Consider the following 18324-nt stretch of genomic DNA (forward strand, 5'->3'; position numbering starts at 1 on the left):
TTCAGATATTTAAAAGAAAAAAATAATCAATAATTGTTGATATTGACTGATATGAAACGTTTATATCATGATGCAATTTTCAGCCATATCATCAAGACCTAATATGTGCATAAATCACCATATTGTTAGTCATTGCGTTGCAAACTTATTAAATGTGTTTGCTTCTTTCAGGTTAGGCTATATAAAGCTGCTATTATTATCATTTGTATGTTTCACTGCTTTAGTCTTTAAAAAGAAAACAAGTCAACATTTTTGGGAGAAAATGTTTCAAAATTAGTACCAAGTTGGTGTTTGTCTTAGATAAAATCCTGGCAAGCTAAATAGTGTTATTTCAGCTATAATTACATGCATGTCGGTCAGAAAGCTTCTAATCTCTGAGGCACCTGCTGACTCAGTTCTGCTCTGGCTCCTGGCTTGCAGCAGTAAACAGTTTTTCCATTGTTGACTTTATCCTAGTAGGAGGCTTGTTAGCAGGGAACGTATGATATGGACCTGTCATGTGATGAAGGTCAAGGCTGCTTACGCTCCGTTTCTCCCTGCTTTGCTGTGTGAAAAAAAGTCAACTTTGTCCTCAGAACAGTGAGAGCGGGCTGTGCTGGAAAAAGGAGTGAAGCACTCATTGATACGGTGATGACAAGATTGGCTTCGGAGCGGGGACAAAAGACTTAATATCTGAGGATTCAGGGATGCACAGTGTCTTCATTGTGCAAAACCAAAAGATCGTGGTCTGCCTGAGAGGAATGTGGCCTTGCTGATAAGGAAAGCACAGCAGATAGCCAGTAATTATCTTGAACTTTTCATCCTGGAAGAATTATCCATCACACAGGTCCATCTCGATCTGAATGTCACTGAAAAGTTCAGTCATTCTAGTCATTCAGTGATGCAGTTCATTTCTACTTTGGATGATTACAATTTATTGTAAATGAGCACCCTAAGTTTAATTTCTGGCTTCCTAATACAAATTAAAGGAAAGTTGAGTGGAAGAAAGAAATGTTTAGTAGAGAAAATTGCTGAGATTACAGGAACAATTGCAGGATTTGGTGCTCCATTCCTTGTGTTAAGCCCAACGTGCAAAAAAACATAGTTTAGTCACCTTTATTACTCATAGTGATAAAAATGACCATGACTCTTTGGAAAAAGATTGTTTTGATGTTTGAAATAGAAAAAAAGAAGATTTTTTCATGAATAGATCTGCCAGACTTCCACACAGGTAGGAGGAAAAATACTGAACTTCTGTTAAATATATCTTGTTTTTATTTACTAAAATATCCACTATTAACACTGATCTGTTGAAGATCATTATTCCCTTGTATGCTATTTGAGATACAGCTAAATTAGTTTCACAAAACATTTTTTATTTAACTTCCAACATGTCTATACATACACAAACTTTAACCGTGTAAGATCCCTGTAATATTATATCTATTTCAAACAAAAACATGAACAAATACTGACTTTTCTTCTGGTTTTTTTTTACATAGCTTAAAGATTAAAGCCCATTGTTCATTCTTAGAAAGCTACTGGATTAGAAATATTCATATAATTTCCTGAGCAAGATGTCTAGAACATGTGCATATATGTTTTTTGTGCAAAATGCAAACTAATTTTATATTATATTTAATATTACTATTTAATAAAACCTTGCAAAAACAAAAGCAAATCTGAAAACATTTTTATCTCTAAAGGCTTCATTGAAAACCAGCTATATTGGTTGATTTTTTTTTCTTTGTGTTTTTTAATCTGGGTTCTCCAACATTTCTTCAGTAAAAAATATTTGTATTTATTTTTATTCGTCTTGTGTATTTTGATGATCTTATTTAAATTTTGTTTTTTCAAAGATTATGCATCAGTTGTAAATCACCAAAATGAACAGAAACAAATGCTTGAAATAAATTTTCACTATGTGTAATAAATCTATATGAGTTTTCTAGCTAAATTCCTCCACTAATTAAACTTTCAGATGATATTCTTAAAGTAAATATAACTGTTACCAGCACCAGCAGATGGCGCTGTTTAATCTTGGTTTGAAAAAGACACTCAGGAAAACTAATACTACACAAACATTTCAAATATTCAGGTGGAGCTGAAGTAATAACCTCTGAGTGTTTTTTTAACTGAAGCTGGAAAATAATTATGTCAAAGAATATAAAAAAAATCTTCTTTCTTCCAACTACTGAATGTTTTTTAATTAACACTGTAACATACATGTGATATATGACTGTACCCTGGGTATTGAAGGGGGGGGGTGCACCAGCCTTTTTTTGTTTTGTGTTTTATGTGAGACAATATTCAGAAAATCAATCAAATTTGAATTAAAAAAAAATCTTTAATTTACATGATAGAAATACAGATTACAGATTAAAGGCCACGGACAATAGTTTATTTGAGACAATCTTAGTCTTACTCCTTCATTTCTTTCTCCAGGAAGTCGCTCTTCATCGTCCTCCAGTCCCTCCTCTTCCTCTGCTAGGCCTCACTCTGAGGGAACTTCTGACCTGTTGCTGGAAACCTCCTATTACAACTTCTACCAGCAGTCACGCTACCCCCCCTACTACACCAATCTGTACAACTACCCACAGTACCAGGTAACACACAACATGAGAAACATGTCATGTTTCAAGTGAAATAATCTGACAATGCAACTAGAACTTTTCCATCAAAATTAAGGAATTATTGACTTAAAATGAGCTCAGAGTCCCTGAAGTTTCATTGCAGCCTATTAAAAAAGAAAATATTTGTATGAGAACTTTGTATGTTGTTTTCTTAAGTTAAACTTCATCTGTAGGCTGTCTTTGAAAACTTATATTAAAAATGATCTACATCCAGACATCTAAAGTAAAACAACTTTAAATTACAACAGATAGAAGAAGAACAAAGAAGTAAATATAGTTCAGTCAAACAGAAGAAACCATTTGGAGAAGACGTAGATATTCATATGAGGTTAATGAAGTCATCTGTACAACAGTTTGGGTCATGATGGTCTGCAGACCCGATCGCTCCCACCAGTCCTGACTAATCAAACTCCAGTTCATTTGTTTAGAAAGTCCAGTTTGCTAGTGGATTTGTGAATGCATAATCGAATTCTGATGTGGATTATAAAAGTTCTGGTTCAGTTCTAATGCATATGTGAAGACCAAGCGGACCGTAGACAGAGCCAAAATCAGGAAGTGGACTACAGTGCAGGGCATTCTGGGTAAAAACAACCAAAACCAACATGCTAGTTTAGTGCTAGCAGCAGAACACCAAAGAGAAATCCTCTGACCGCTAAAATCTGGCACCACTCCATTTTTGTTTACATTTTGTGAAGAAGGAAGTTGCATTCAGTGTCTTCTTCAGTGGTTTTTGTGTTGTTTCCTTTAGTGGTTCTTGGTGCAGCGCCCCCACAGGCGAGAAAGGGAACAGGGTTTGGATCATCTGACACTGCAGTGTGAAAGAGAACCACAGCAGCTGAAAATGTAACAAATGTTGCAATTTTGTCCCCAATTGAACAAGTGACTATCAGGTGTGAAAACACCCTAAAACAGGACATGATGGGGCTAATGGGAAAAAGCTTTGCAGACGCTTGTTAAAGAACAGAGGAGTAAAAGGTCAAAGCAGACTGAGCTTGTTTTTTTTGGCTCAAGCGGATGTTAATGTTCTGATTTTTATAATTTCATCATTAAAGCTCACAGTGACTCAGCTTTGGGTGGAGAAATGTTTACAAGGCTGTAAACCAATTTAAAAAAAAGCTGGGGTTTAGTTTGTTATGATCAGTTCATTTAAATAATCAGTCTATGAATCCCTGACTGTTTTCAGCTTAGTTGGACCAAATGTTATTTTATTCTAATAGTGGGCAGTATGGCCTCAACATTACATTACTAGAAGATTATTATATTCTTAAACAAGATTTATAACAACAGTAAAAACAAATTGTAATTAAGAATATCTATTCTTAATAAAGAATAAATATTATTTTGTTCCTTACTAAGAATAAAAGAATATAAGGAATAAAGTAACAGTTATATTGGTTACTTTGCTGTCATTATCTGTCAAATCAAACAGCATTCTTCCACATCACGCTGTGGTAATGTAACCGGAAATAAAACGTTATATAGAGTAACATAAATGTGCCACTGTTTCCCTGCGTTTGTCCTTAGAAAGTAGAATTGACATTAATGTCCCCTTTTGTGCCTCTAAAGGTGCTCGTTATGGTTAACACAATTAAATATTTGAATTTTTTTTTTTACATTTTTATTTCTGGTTTTATTGGTGAACCAAGTGGTTGCAGCTACATTTGAAATATTCAACACTGCTGACCTTATTTATTGTCGGCCTTTATTGTGTCCGACAATAAAGGCCGTTCATTTTTAATTTACTCAGAATATACTTCCATAATTTAAAACATTACACTTTTGAAAGGTAGGTACTGAGTAAACGGTTAGTACAAATAGTAACGGCTTCAAAATGCAGTTAAACTCAGTTGTTAGTTTTGTCTGGCGGCCTGCGTTTGGTCCCTCCTCCAGCTGTGTGTACATGCACTGATTTATACTGGAATGTATCTCTGTTGTGTCCAAAGGAAATGAGATTATGCATGAAGCAGATTATAACTATAACTCTCCCCTGATCCCTGACGATGTGGTTTGGTTTTTTTATGAAGATCATTTTTCCCACCTCTCTCTGCCTCCCTCCGGTTTCCCCCAGTAGCAACATCTAGTTTTGGGGTCACTGCCTCTGCCACCCTGCAGAGGCTAAATTGCAAAGGTTAATGGTATTGTCTGTCGGCAGAAGAACAAACCGCCATGCTTCAGCGCTTGAGGAAGAAAGTGAGCACATTAATGCTAATCAGTTAGCGCTCTTTAGCATAATTTAGCCATCCTCCTTTGTGATTTATGATTTTTTTTTGGCAGGCTGTCGGGTTGAAGGGGTTACGTGATGCGATTCTCTAAATTTACTGGCCACTCTTTTTGTAATTCCAGAGTTTATTATTTGTGGATTCTATTAATGCCACAAACACACAGTGGGAAGGAGAAAGATGACATTTTTTTTACTTTTATTGTTTTTTGCTTAAAAATAGTCTTATTTATTTGACCATATTTCAGTTTTATTAAACTTCAAGCGTCATCCTTGAGATACCCGGGTAAGAATTTATCTTTTACATTTTCAGGAAAATTACTTCCTACAACACAGTTTCATATCTTCTCTTACTAGTCAAAGATTAGGTCAGTTTCTGTTGTCATTTTTATTCTTTTACTATCCAATAAAAGTGAACATTTGATCTGTTCAGGATATGTATCCTGAACAGATCTTATTATTTTGCTTTACTGTTATGTTCTGACTTCATTGTGCACTGTAAAGATACTCATACCACCTGTATTTTTGGAAATTTATTTAAGCTATATCTGGTGAAATTAATTACTTTTTAAAGACTAACACAAAGTTGCACATTGTAAAGTGAAGGATGAATTACAAAAAAATATTAATGTAGCAAACTGCATTCATGTTCATGCCCTTTGACCCCTACAGCAGAATGTATTTACAGTTATATATAAATTAATTGTTTTTGCTGTCAAATAGATACTAAATTAGGTGCAGATTAATTTGAATATAGCATATGCACACATATAAATTTAGGTATGATGCATATTAGATACATTAGCCATAATTTACCTCATGAATTAACCTAATTTTGGAGTTTGAAGTATGCAGATTATATTTTGTTGCTATTTCTAATCAATAACATACATTTATACAGGACATGGCCGTTTCCTGGAGCTGACAGGATTCTTCTTGAGTTCCTGTACAAGCACATCATTCCCATCACAAATCTTGGTAGCTTTTCTTGTGACTGATGACCACGAAACCCCATTACGGTTTTCAGTGTTTTGTTTCTCAAAATTTTATAAAACCAGGTATCATTTACCTTCTGCTTCACAGTTTTGCCCTACTTTGTGTTGGGCTGTGAAATAAGATCCATGTAAGTAATCTTTAGTAAGTGAACTTGAGGTCCCAGCTGATCCCTTTCCAACGTGCAGCCCCAGAGGAAACATTGCGGTTGTTATCAGCGTAAGGCCATCTCTCTCCTCTGTTCTGCTCTCGGTGCTTGGCTGCCATGCAGGTGGATGGTGATAAAATAAGGGTGGCAAAGAGCTTCCAGACAGAAGATGGTGCCAGATAAGAAGATAGGCACTGTCAGGGCGGTAATAAGCCCCCCGAGACTCAACAAGTCAGCTTATAAGCACTGCTGTAGATGTGTGGAAACTTTCATTATTAGGAAGCTGCAGTGCACTTCTCTTCCTGTTATAGATTATTAGTAAAATGCAAAAATACAAAACAGTAGATCTTCTTGTACTTACACAGAGTACGTAACAAAATTACTCTCAACTCAAAACTGTTGGTGTTCTAAGGCCCATTCACACCAACTGTTTAGTTCACTTTAATCAGACTTTGCCTAGAAAGTCTGGTTTGTTTTTGAATGTGTGAATCCAAATTCAGACTTTGATGTGGACCAACAGAAGTGAACTCTGGTCTGCCTAGAAACCTCAGGCTTGGTTCGGTTTATGTGATCACGGGTTCGGTTTGAATACATGTGTGAACGCTAAGCGGACCAGAAATCATTCCAAAAGCAGGAAGCAAACTATAAGCGCAGGGCATTCTGGGTAAATACACCAAAACAAATGTATGAGTAGCTTAAATGCTCTAACGGGTAAAATGGCTTGTGGTCTTTAACTAAAGACAAAAAATAAATCCTGCAATACACACAACATGCACTCTGGTTTGCCTACAAACCTCGGTCTGGTTCGGATCAGTGAACTCTGTTGAGGTTTGAATACATTTGTTAACATCAAAGGGACTGGAGACCACTCCAAAAGCAGGAAGCGCAGGGCATTCTGGGTAAATATCACCAAAACAAATGCGCTGCTACATTTTGTGAAGAGGGAAGGTGCATTCAGTGTCTTCAGAGGTTTTCATGTTGTTTCCTTCTTGTTGCAGCGCCCCCACAGGCAAGGAGGGGAATAGGTTGCTGAAAGGCTTTGGTCCGTTTGACACAGTGCAGAGTGACAGAAAACTGCTTCTGTGCACAGTTTACACAGAAGCATAAAGATGGCAAGCTTAAGAACCAATTTATACAGTTTATATGTTTTAAAAAAATAGATTTATACTCAGTTAAATTTTTTTAATTTAACCTTTATTTTTCCAGGATAAAAAAATCATTGAGACTAAAAACCTTTTTTTCAAGGAAGTCCTGGCCAAGAGGCAGCAAACAATACATCAGCATCGATATGCCGAACTCTACATGGGACACTGAATCCTTCATTTAGGCCAAATCCACACACTGGATCTGGATGTTTTACCATCCGTGTTAACCAGAAAAAAAGCCTTTTGTGAGCAACTTTTGCTAAGACAGTTTAGTCCTGTGCTATATGTGTGCTGGGAGCCATAAGCTCGGTGCACTTTGAAGACTCCATTCCAATCTCTGTTTTTCACAGCCCAATACAAGAGTGGAGTGTAGCTTAAATAACAGTTTATAAAGCTGTCGCAGAGCTGATGGTGTGGACAATACGGGTGACATATTACAGGCTGACAGAAATCAAATTCCATAAAAATGAAATTGAAAACCCTCAGTGAGGCGGCCTTGCTGCTGAGTAGACAGCTCGTCTGAAAGTTTTCAGAGGTCTGGAGAAAGCCGCCGGGCGTTGCAGCTCGTTCCTGCAGCTAATGATGATTTCCTGTTTGTTCCTAATGCTTTGCTTGTGAATGTCTGGAACTGAATCAGGTCATATAGTGGTAGCAACAATTATCACATATATATATGAATACAGTGTGACATTCTTGCATGTAAGTTGTTTTTGAAATGTGTGTTATCTATGTTTAAACTGCAACTGCTTTTGAAGAAAGGAATGGGCCTGTGCAGGCGCTTGCTACAGCATTTACATTAAAACGTTTGTGCACCGATTTTGTTTGCTCTCTCTGTGCTTTTGTAACATTTTTGTTGCAGTTAATCTGCGCCTTTGCACGGGCGTCGGACTGACAGAGAACAAGCTGTTCTCTGTGAGAATTGAAATGAGAAAGAATTGATCATCGTTTTATTAAAAATGTAAATGTTACCTCAGACAAACTCCTAAAAAGTTAAGATAAGCTGATTTTCTATATTGGTACATTTTTTCTTGTTTACTGAACGAATAAAGGCCAGAAGTCTAAAATTCAAGAGAGAAAGACCGACATGCCTCAACCTCAAAATCAGTATGACTGCACTTTGTTTAAAAAGGTTTATTTATTTTCATAACCAAATAGAAGAACCCCTACTTGTGTACATGCACCTTTAGTGTATATCATATACCTCAAGCATTCAGACATATAAACATATACCGTATATGTTTCCATTAGCTTGCTAAGGCACAAATGTGCGCACACCTTTTTTGATATTCTAATGTTGAAAAGACACAAGTTTGCAATTGCATTTTTTCTATTTTAATAAGAAATGCAATTAAAATTACAAGTTAAACATGAATATGTTTATTTTGTACCTAAAGGGTGGGACAATTCAACCAAAAGTTTAAATGATGAAGGACTAAAATGACCATTATTTACTGTAGCAGCCTGACTGACATGCTTTGGCAGAAACTAGTTTCCTTTAAAAATCTTTAGCTTTACACTTTACTTATTGTGAAAATAGCTAACTTTGAGTTGTTTTCCTGCGGTAGAAGGAAACTGAAGAGTGTGGCTTGCTAGTTCTTATATAAGCTGTGTTCACCAACTGCAAACAGATTGTGAGTCACAGGTCAGGTCAAGGTGAACATTTTGGCCAGTTTTACAGTGTACTTCTAATTACTGTGTATTCTACATATAAATGTGACATTTTTGTTGTTCTTTTGTTTAAAGCAGATGCCCCATGGGGACAGCCGCCTCCCAAGCCACGGCGTGTCCTCCCAGTACCGGATGCACTCCTATTACCCCGGGGCCACCTACCTGACCCAGGGCCTGGGCTCCACCACCTGTGTGCCGCCCTTTGTCAGCCTGGAGGAGAACAACAGCTGCTCTGAGACCATGGCAGGCTGTGAGCAACACAGAAACACTCCAACACACACACTCATAAGGCCCCATAAACTTTTACCCAGACTTTATCAACAGAACATCCAAGGGAGGACTGCATTCAAGTCGAGAGTGTCATAAAATTTCATTTTCACTTGCACTAAACTTTACTGCAAATCCAGTACTTTCCGTGTATGCAGGCTCTCATCAATGAATTTTAAGGCTTTGCTTTATGGCTTTAATCAGCTAAATGCTTTTCTGATGTTTAAAATACAACAGAGAATGTATTAAAATATGATTCAGGTGAATTATTGGGAATTAGAAAGGGGAATAGAGTATAAACTGTGCAGACCTGTCCAAGAAGTCCCAAACAGTGCAGCTTTGTTTCTTTTCGCCGTGTTTACAGATGAAGCAGATGTAATCTCTGATTTGTGCAGCAGTAGATTTCTTTCCAGATGAGAATCTCAGCGCAGCGTTTCTGGTTGCCGGGAGTTTATGCCTTCCTTATTACCAGGGAATGTGGGGGAATCAGATTATGTGCGTTGCTTATCATCTTCAGTAAAGTGTTTTTTGGAAATATCTAAAGAATGCAGATAAGTACGTAATAAGAGTGAGATTACTGATGGAAAGCAAAGTGGCAGCAAAAACTGAGATTACAGGGACCAATTTGTCCAGGATGGAAAATCTGTTTCTGGCCATTTCAATTATTTTTCTTCAGCAAATCTTCTTTCTCTTTACATTTTAAGATGGTTTCAAAAGTGTTGTTGTGAAATAATCCTTTTAAGGCGACTTGCTTTAATAACTTATAAATAATATAAGTTATTAAAGCTATTACTTGATTAAAATTTTTGAGTACTTTACAGTACTTAGATTCATATCAGTGATATTTGCTGTAGTGTTTATTGTCAAACTATCTTTTGTGTGTTAGCTAAGGCAGACATGAACTACTTTAATATCTGTTTTACTGAGGATGGCACATCGTTTAATTGTGCCCTGCCTTCACATTTCCAGCATGGAGGATATTCTCACTCACTTTCAGTCTAAGCTGATGCAAAAAGAAAAAGTCCGTTGTCAGGGTTCAGTTTGTTAAGGAAACTAGATCTGGAAAGTATTTCTGATAAGTAATTATGTTTTATTCGTGTTTCTGTCAAACATCCCGGCCTGTGGGTTTGAAGAAAAGGAAGGTTGATGAGCAGAACCCAAACCCAGAAATGACAGCATGAAGTATCAGAGTGACGATATACAGCGAAGGATCGATTTTTGATTTCAAATTCCTCGGAAGTCCCTTTCATTTGCAATATGTGTTATTGATTTATCATGGCTTCATCAGCCTAATTTGATATTGTTCTCTGTGAACTGATGCACTTTTGGCATTTGGTGGGACATGTTTATGCTAGGAACCCAGTTTTTCTGTACCTGTGTTTTTCTCGTAGTAATATCTAATTTCTCACGAGAAGGACACAGAGAAAGAGCGTCAGAATCACAGCATCAGCCGTGTTTTTCCTGGAAGGGAGCGATGACACCACCAGCATCGTAAAGCTTAGGACCTCCACATCTGGCCTTGTAGCGCTGTTTGTTTACCACCTTCAGCTGTCCTTCTGCTGTGAGGGTCCCACGTCAGCTCCACCCTGAACCGCCATGCTCCATTACAAGAAAACAATCTCAGCCGGTGGTCCCACTTTTAGTGTCAATTCACCTTTTTTAAAAAAAGAGAAAGAGGCAGTGTTCATTTCCATAGCCTATTAGAGGTCTGCAGGTTCAAAGCTGGATCTTAAATTCAGATTTTTACAAAGCAGGTTGTTTATTAGCAGATCTGACCATCATCTTTAATACTGCAGGACTGTAGCTAACAGAAAGAGCGGCCTCTTAGCCTAACAAACATAGTTTGCAGTGTGCAGGATTCTGAAATGTGCGTCCAGCACACGGACCCCTGGGATCTGTTTCAATGCCATGTCACACCTTCACATCTAATTATATTCATCTGTTTTATTTAATATCTCGAAGTAAAACAGTAAAAACAAAAGTAACACAAGTTACTGAGATTCTAATCTGTCAGAGCTACATGCACAATAAAAGATATTTGAGTATACACAATAATGGTGAGGGTCGACTAAATGAGTTAATTGTAATTAATTAATAATTTTTTAGAAAACTATTTACTGACGAATGAAAAAAACTCTTTTGCTGCTAAATTATTGGATAAACAGACATGAGCTCAAAAGCAAATATATTTATTGTTTTTAATCTGTTATTCAGCCATCAGATTAATATGAAGTGTTATTCTAGCCCTTCAGTTTTCCGGTGTTTCTTTAGAAAAGTGGACTGTAGACACTGACCTTAGCGTTAGCCTCTGTGCATGTTTAGCATAGAGATGCTCTTTTAGCCTTGAGTAGCTTCGCTGATAGTCTAACTCCTTTTAGCACAACATGAAAACAACAATAATCTCTTCCAGCGTCCATCAGATCATTTTTAGACCCATAAATTAAAACCGAGTGGGTCGAGAGAAGCGGGTTTGTTGGCCATCGCTGTTGCTTGTGTGCTCATTTTTAGTGACTCATTAACGTGAGTTTAATTTAATTTCTTATTCATGGCAACTGCAAAATTGTGTTTTTTTGACATTAGCAGAATAGAGACAAATATTTGCAAACATTTGTGATGGAGAAGCAGGTGTTGTTACAGAAAGCGGCTGGACGTTGAGGTGAAGTAAAGCGATGTTTTGGTCGGGATCAGACGGAGGAAACGGTTCCTGTGATCTTCCTTCCCTCCCTTCCCACACGGCTGCCAAACGGCGCCTGGCAGATTTATCTCCCTCCCAGGATAAGGCTAATCATTTGGCCAAATACAGAGATCCAAATAACCTTCAAGAGTGCCACGCTGTCCTTTCCCCTCCCCTCCTTACCCCTTCCTCCTCCTCCTCGCTCTTCGTCCCCCCCCTCTCGCTGTCTCCGCAAAATTGCCTTCTGGAGTTAGTGAGCGGGAACAGTTAAGATTTACAAACAATGATGAAGCTTGTCATGCGTCTTTCTCCATCCGTCACGGCGGTGCGGGCGGAGCCGTGGGCAGAGCCATCCCGGTGTTCTTCATAAAAGCCAGCTCGCTGTGAAATACGCCCCTGGCCGGCCTGTTTACTGCCCCGCGCTCGTCAGCAGCCGCGCCGCTGTAAATCGCCGGCCGGGAGGTGACAGTGCAGTCCATCAAACTCCCCTCCCCTCTCAACATCTCATCTCACGTCGCCTCCACTCCCACCCACCCACTCAGTACAAATATACACATACACAGAGACATCCACAGTGTTTCTCCACAAACAGCCGCCTCACGATGAGCTGCCCAGCCAGAGTTATGGCCGCCTCAGACTCATAGGTGACATTTTTCTGTCCTTGTCCCGACCAGCAGAATTTAGAAGTTGGTTATCTCTCAGCAGAGCAACTTTTCCTTTACTTTTCGAAAAGCGGATTTAGCCCGCAGTCAGACGTGATGATGGAGCGCCGCTCGCCCAGCTATACGTTTGTCTGTGTTGTTATATCGGTGTCAGCACAGCGCCTACTGTAATTTAAATGCAAATCAGATTGTTGAGGTATTGCAGATTTTCATCCTGCTAATCGATAGACCTGTGTGAGCCCATTAAGTTAGAAATCCATTACTATCTTTCTAGATGATATTCTATTGATTTTTCTCACTTCAATCTATATCCTACTGTACACCAACTTGAGTTACTGCGTATAAAGTCTGTCGTTTCAGGTTGTCAGCCTCCCTCTGAAGAATAAGCAAAGAAAAAAACTACCAAGAAGCTGCCGCCGCTGCGTTTCTTTGTTTCGTGTGTAAAATGGCTTTTAGCTGCTTTCAGGTCAGATTACTTACCGCCACAAACCTTCGCCTCACTCTCATTTTTGAGATGCCACAAAGGCCGCTGACTCTTTAGGATTTATTAAACCTAAACGAATCAGAAATCGGTTCCTCGCCGCAAAGAGGTGACCTTTTCAAAGTAAGCGCTGTTTCATGTCATGTAGCCAGAGTTCATTGCTGATGGGTTCAAAACGTCACCAACTTTAACACATTTGCTCTGTTGATTCATTAACAGAGGTGAAACCAGCAGGACACTGCAAAAACACAAAATCTCAGCACAGGTTTATGGTCTAATTTATAGTGTAAATATCTATAAGCCATTCATCAACTAGCCTTAGTGTTCACAACAGGCTATGCTATCTGCAGGGTAGCAGAAAGAAAGGGGGTGATTGACAGCACTAAGACCCGCCTCCTGGCCTTGATTGGTTGTTTCTAGATAGGACTGGGAGAAGGCAAAGGAACTTGATTATTTTACAGATCTGTCTCATACCAAGCTGTCATGACATGGTGAGTTTCAACAAATATGTAAAAAATAATGGAGTTTTAAAAGTTACGTTAAAATTTTGTCAAAATTAAGACAAAATGTGTTTGTCTGGTCTAAGATAAACCAACTTCTCTGAGTAAACAAATCTAATTTCAATTAGGGATGCACGATATATCAGCACTAACATCGGTATCGACTGATTTTAGTTATTGTTTAACATATCAGTATCAGTCCAATAAATAAAACTGCAATGAGACAAAATGTGGAAAAAGTTGTAGATGTTCAAACATGTACAGTCATTTTGCCCCGAAGGCTTTTGTGCATTTAGATTACGTTATTGTTCATGTTCCAGACCTTTCATATCAAATATAGACAGAAAAAAGTCTTTTTATTTTCATCTTGTTGCTGTCTGTTTCTGGTCACTTCTTTCTAAAGGTGTTGAAACGGTAAAGAAATATATATAGCATATATATAATATATATAATATTGGTAAATATCAATATTATCCATAACAACAAAATCGATATCAGCCTGAAGTTTCATCCCTAATTGTCATATCAGTTTTTGACATGATCCATTAGTAAATAATACAAAATAACTTATTTTTGTCAAAAGTCCTTTTATAAAATTAGGTTTAACACATTTAGCTGTTTCTCAAACTTAAAGTCACCTGAAAGGTGTTTACAGGACACAGATCCAGTTTTCTTTATTTTTCATTCAGTCCACTTCCATTAGATTCATATTAAAACGCAGTTACAACCTGACAGATCTGCCAGTTTAGTCCCTGTTAAGTCAGTAAATGAGAATGTTTCTCTGAGCTGTTTCTGTAAGCTGAAGCGATGTTTGACTGGAGGCCCCTGGGAACCTGGTGGCTCTTATTTTGGCGTTTCTCCTGGTTCTTGATTACAGAATAAAACTCCTGTGAGAGCTGTCAAGCCGTCCTCCCCGGCCCGTGGTGCTGCTAAGTGCCCTGATAGCCTCCGGGGCTAAATACCAGTATAATTGTCTGCTCAGGGCACAAGCACCACAGTAATGTGTTCAACACCACCATTAACACAGGCCTGGGGCTGTGGAGACATTAAATGGCCAGGGCTGTGTAGTTTATGTCCTCTTATCCTCACTCTCTATTTCTCTTTCTGACTCTCTCTCACACACACACCCACACACACACCGTCCTGCTGGCTTGAAGTGAAGTGAAATGGTTGTCAAATGCTGTTGAATCTGAAACGTCCTTCTGCTGAACCTGAAATCTCAGCGTCTGATAAGAACGTTTCCCTGTTTTAGTGGTTTTACGGGAGGAAAACTGACAGAGATGAAACTTCTGTTCCATTTCTGCTCAACTGAAACTGATTTGACCTGCAGTTCGTTACATTCATTCAAAAATTTAAAAATGCTTTATTGATTTTAGAGAAATTAAATGTTGTTCTAACTCATTAATTCAGATTTTTCATCGTTATTGTAAATATGTTGGCTGTTGGCAGGAAAGAGCTCCTGTAGCAGTCTGTATTACAGCAAATTTGAAGAAGCCTCTGTCTGAAGACACTCTCATGAAGAGGATGGCCGAGGTTGTCCATAATTTTCATGGTTTTAGGAAAGTTTCAGCAAAGAGTTTGTCTTTAACTAGATGTAACCAGTGAGTTTTGCGAACTTTGGTAATCTTGGCCTCTTCATGCTTTCAGCCATCTTTAATTAAAGTGATGTTGGTCTTGGTTGGGGCGCACAGGATGCAAAACATGGAGATATCATCTGTCCAGCCTTCTTGTCTGGTAGTCTCCCTGTTTAATGTGTTGCAGACATAAACAGGAAATCACCAATCGCATGGCAGCACCTCCTTTACAACCCGTTTACACCGTAGCATTTCTGTTCCAATCCAGTTTGATCGGCGTCTCTGACAGGAACACCGTTTCTAAAACCAGCTCTCAGGAAGACTGTGAAACTTTTTGTGGATGCCTCCTGCAGGTGTGAAAGCTGTCGGGTTTACTGGACGCATGCCAGGGCAGAGAACAACAAAACGGATAGCACTTCCTTAAGCTGCACATCACAGCGCCACCTGGTGGCCTGGCATGAATACCAAAAATGCCTGAATACAGAGGTTTTGGCTGCAAAAAAAAGCAATTAATTGCGTTGAAATTTTTAATGTGTTCTGAATGAAGGTGTTAAAGTCCCAGAATAATTACAGAATATTTTTCCTGTTGGTTAGTTTATTTTTTATTTTAAAGTAAAACGCTGCAGATATGGTTGTTTTGTCTCTGAAAACAATAAAAGAAAAAGCTGCTTTAGATTCCACCAGAATTTTTTTTTTCTTTTTAAATTGTTCATTTTTGTCAAAAATAACAGTTGACAACTTTAAATTGAATCTGTTTAGTTTAAAATACTTTTCTTTAAACTCTTAAAATATACCTATATTAATCTATTTTTTTTTCCTTTTATGATTTTGTTTCCTGTATGTGCTTTATTCTGACTAAGTGTCTGAGTTTTTAGAAAAATATTGCATAAATAAATTATATTATTGTTTTCCAGATTTAGCAGACGGTGCTTCCTCAGGATTTTCTGATAAAACAAACTTAGTAACGTTTTCCTGTCCTCGGCCTGCTGATGTTGGTGTGTGTTGGTAAATGATGTTTCCATGGCAGCTCTCTGAAACAGTTGAACGACTTGAATAAACACGTCTGACAGCTTTAGCGCGGCGATATATTTCACTCTTCCTGTGTCCTTTACTTTGGCATTTTTCTTACGCTGTCGACTCACAATTAATCTCTTGTTTAAAGCGCAATGATAGAGAAGTCACGCAAACATCGATCGGCCGCCTCAGCTCATTATTGCATATCCATAACTCTTGGATGGATCCCGTCAGAACGCCGGCGACCCTCCGACGTGCTATTTTGCGAGCTGATGGGGCACAGTAGCCGAAATGGAGATTTAGCGCGGAGACGGCGGCGGCGTCACGCCTCTCTGGCGGTCGTCCTCGCCGGGGACAGATTGGTTAACAATGCAGGAGCAAAGGGTCGTCTCTGCTTAATTAGCCTCTGACCTCAGAGCCTGATGCCTTCTGTCAAACTGCGTCGGTCCTCCACTCACATCGGCTCCACTGCAAACCAATAATGAGCCTCTAAGTGTTTCTTTAAACATCTTAATTGCTTCAAAAGCGGCTCCATCCCTTTAAACTACTGTCTCAATGCTTCTCAGTTTGACGAGACGAGAGAGAGAAATTTATGGAAGATTTAACAGCAGACAGTAAAATGAATAGTCCGTAATAATGGCAATGCAAAAGCTTTTATTGACCTGGTTTAGTTCACTGATTAGAATGTTTGATGTGGCTTAAAATTAGAAGCAGTTCAACCATCAGAGTTCTGCTGATCAAAACAAAAACATTTTGAGTTTTTTCTTGAAAAAGAAGAAAAGTTGTGAGCAAAACATGTTTCCTAACTGAGGATCACCTCTGTGGTTATTTTTATTTACACATGGAAAAGGTCAGAGGCGTCCATGTTTATTGACACTGGAAAATTCACACCGCACCTTTCAGATTTTTATGCATAAAACGCTCAAAATATTTTTTTCTTTTCCTTCAACTTTTTGATTACGAGCCACTTTCTGTTGTTCTATCACAGAAAATCCCAGTAAGGATTTTAAAAAACAAAAAGCATAAAAGATACAAGTTTTGGTTAGTAAAAGCTTAACTTTAAAAGAAAACGGGTTAAATAAAAGTTTATTAATACACTGCAAAACCACAAGATCTTACCAAGTTTTTTTGGTTTAGATTCTAGTGCAAATATCTTATTACACCTCAGATAAGGCCAAACTAACAAGTAACTTTTTAACAAGAAGTAGGAGCATGTTTACGTAAATAATTTCTTCATATTGATGAAAAGTTCAGGTTTTATTGGCAGATTATTTTTCTTACAGGAAAAATGTCTTGTTCTAATCAGAGTTGGGCAGTTATGTTTACTCTGTTACATTTACTTGAGTAATTTTTTTATTTTATTTATTTATTTTTTAAATGTACTTTTAGGAGTATTTTACTATGCTGTACTTTTTACATTTATGTGAGTGATTTTATTATGAAGTACTTTGCTGGTGTAAAATTTATGGATTTTCTACCCACTGAATGAAAACAAACATGTTTTAGCTAAAACTTCACCACACAGACACACCTGCAGTTTTTGTTAAAGTTTCATAACATTTTTATTGAAACTCATTTTGAAAACATTACTTTGTTATTTTTTGTTACTTATGAATTACTGTCATTTCTATCCCTAAAATTCCCACTTAATTTTATATTTTGGTCCGTCTGATGACGTAATTTTTAAATATTACATGACTGATAATCTGATCAGTACTTCAGTAGACTTTTTACCAAATAGTTTTTTACTCTTAGTTGAGTAATTTCTTGGATGGATACTTTTCACTTTTAGTATAAATATGTTAAAGTAGTGCTGCTCTTACTTGAGTAGTTTTTTTCTTCTCTGTCCACATCTGCTTAACAAATTACTGACTTAAAACAAGCTGCTAGTTAGTTTTATCTTATTTAAAGTGTATTTTTAGTAGAAACTACCTGGTGAGTGAGGTTTCGTGTGTTTGCGGTGTGTTGGTGAGGATCTGTGCTGCAGGGTGAAGGTCTGCCTGCTGAGCGTCGGCTGAGTGCGTTGGCTGTTTAAAGCCCGGCCGCCCGTCTGCTCTTTGGCTCCGTTTTCTGGGCCATTAAGTCCTGCAGCCGCTCCGATGGCGTGATGAGCAGCCACAGACCGGAGCGTCCATCTTTACAAGTTGGACACACATGGGTCCGACCGGGCCTGCTTCTTTTTTTTTTAGACACACCTCGTATCATTTTAATGGCTGCCATTTAATCTCAGGGCAACCTTGTCATGTGACAGGCAACTCTTCATCCCTGCGATTTAATTTTTTCTCCTTCATAACAGCCTCACTAAACGCTGCCGGCCCTGAACGCCTCCCACACATTCACACAGGTGAAGAACGATTCTTCTGTCTCA

General features: G+C 38.1%; 1 protein-coding gene across 3 annotated transcripts in view; it reads left to right on the plus strand.

The window, feature by feature from the left end:
- Window positions 1–18324, plus strand: part of dmrt1 (doublesex and mab-3 related transcription factor 1) — a 29633-nt gene that overhangs the window by 6214 nt on the left and 5095 nt on the right. Inside the window, exons 3-5 of one of the 3 annotated variants that reach the window (XM_016669124.1) lie at window positions 2425–2585; window positions 8860–9034; window positions 15296–15504. In XM_016669124.1, coding sequence (XP_016524610.1) covers window positions 2425–2585; window positions 8860–9034; window positions 15296–15366 — 407 coding nt within the window. In that variant the 3' untranslated portion in view covers window positions 15367–15504. Of the gene's footprint in view, window positions 1–2424; window positions 2586–8859; window positions 9035–15295; window positions 15505–18324 lie in introns of those variants that run through there. The other 2 variants (XM_007547341.2, XM_007547340.2) reach the window with 2 other exon arrangements.

The sequence above is a fragment of the Poecilia formosa genome, unplaced genomic scaffold (assembly GCF_000485575.1).
Source record: "Poecilia formosa unplaced genomic scaffold, Poecilia_formosa-5.1.2 Scaffold20, whole genome shotgun sequence".
NCBI lineage: Eukaryota > Metazoa > Chordata > Actinopteri > Cyprinodontiformes > Poeciliidae > Poecilia > Poecilia formosa.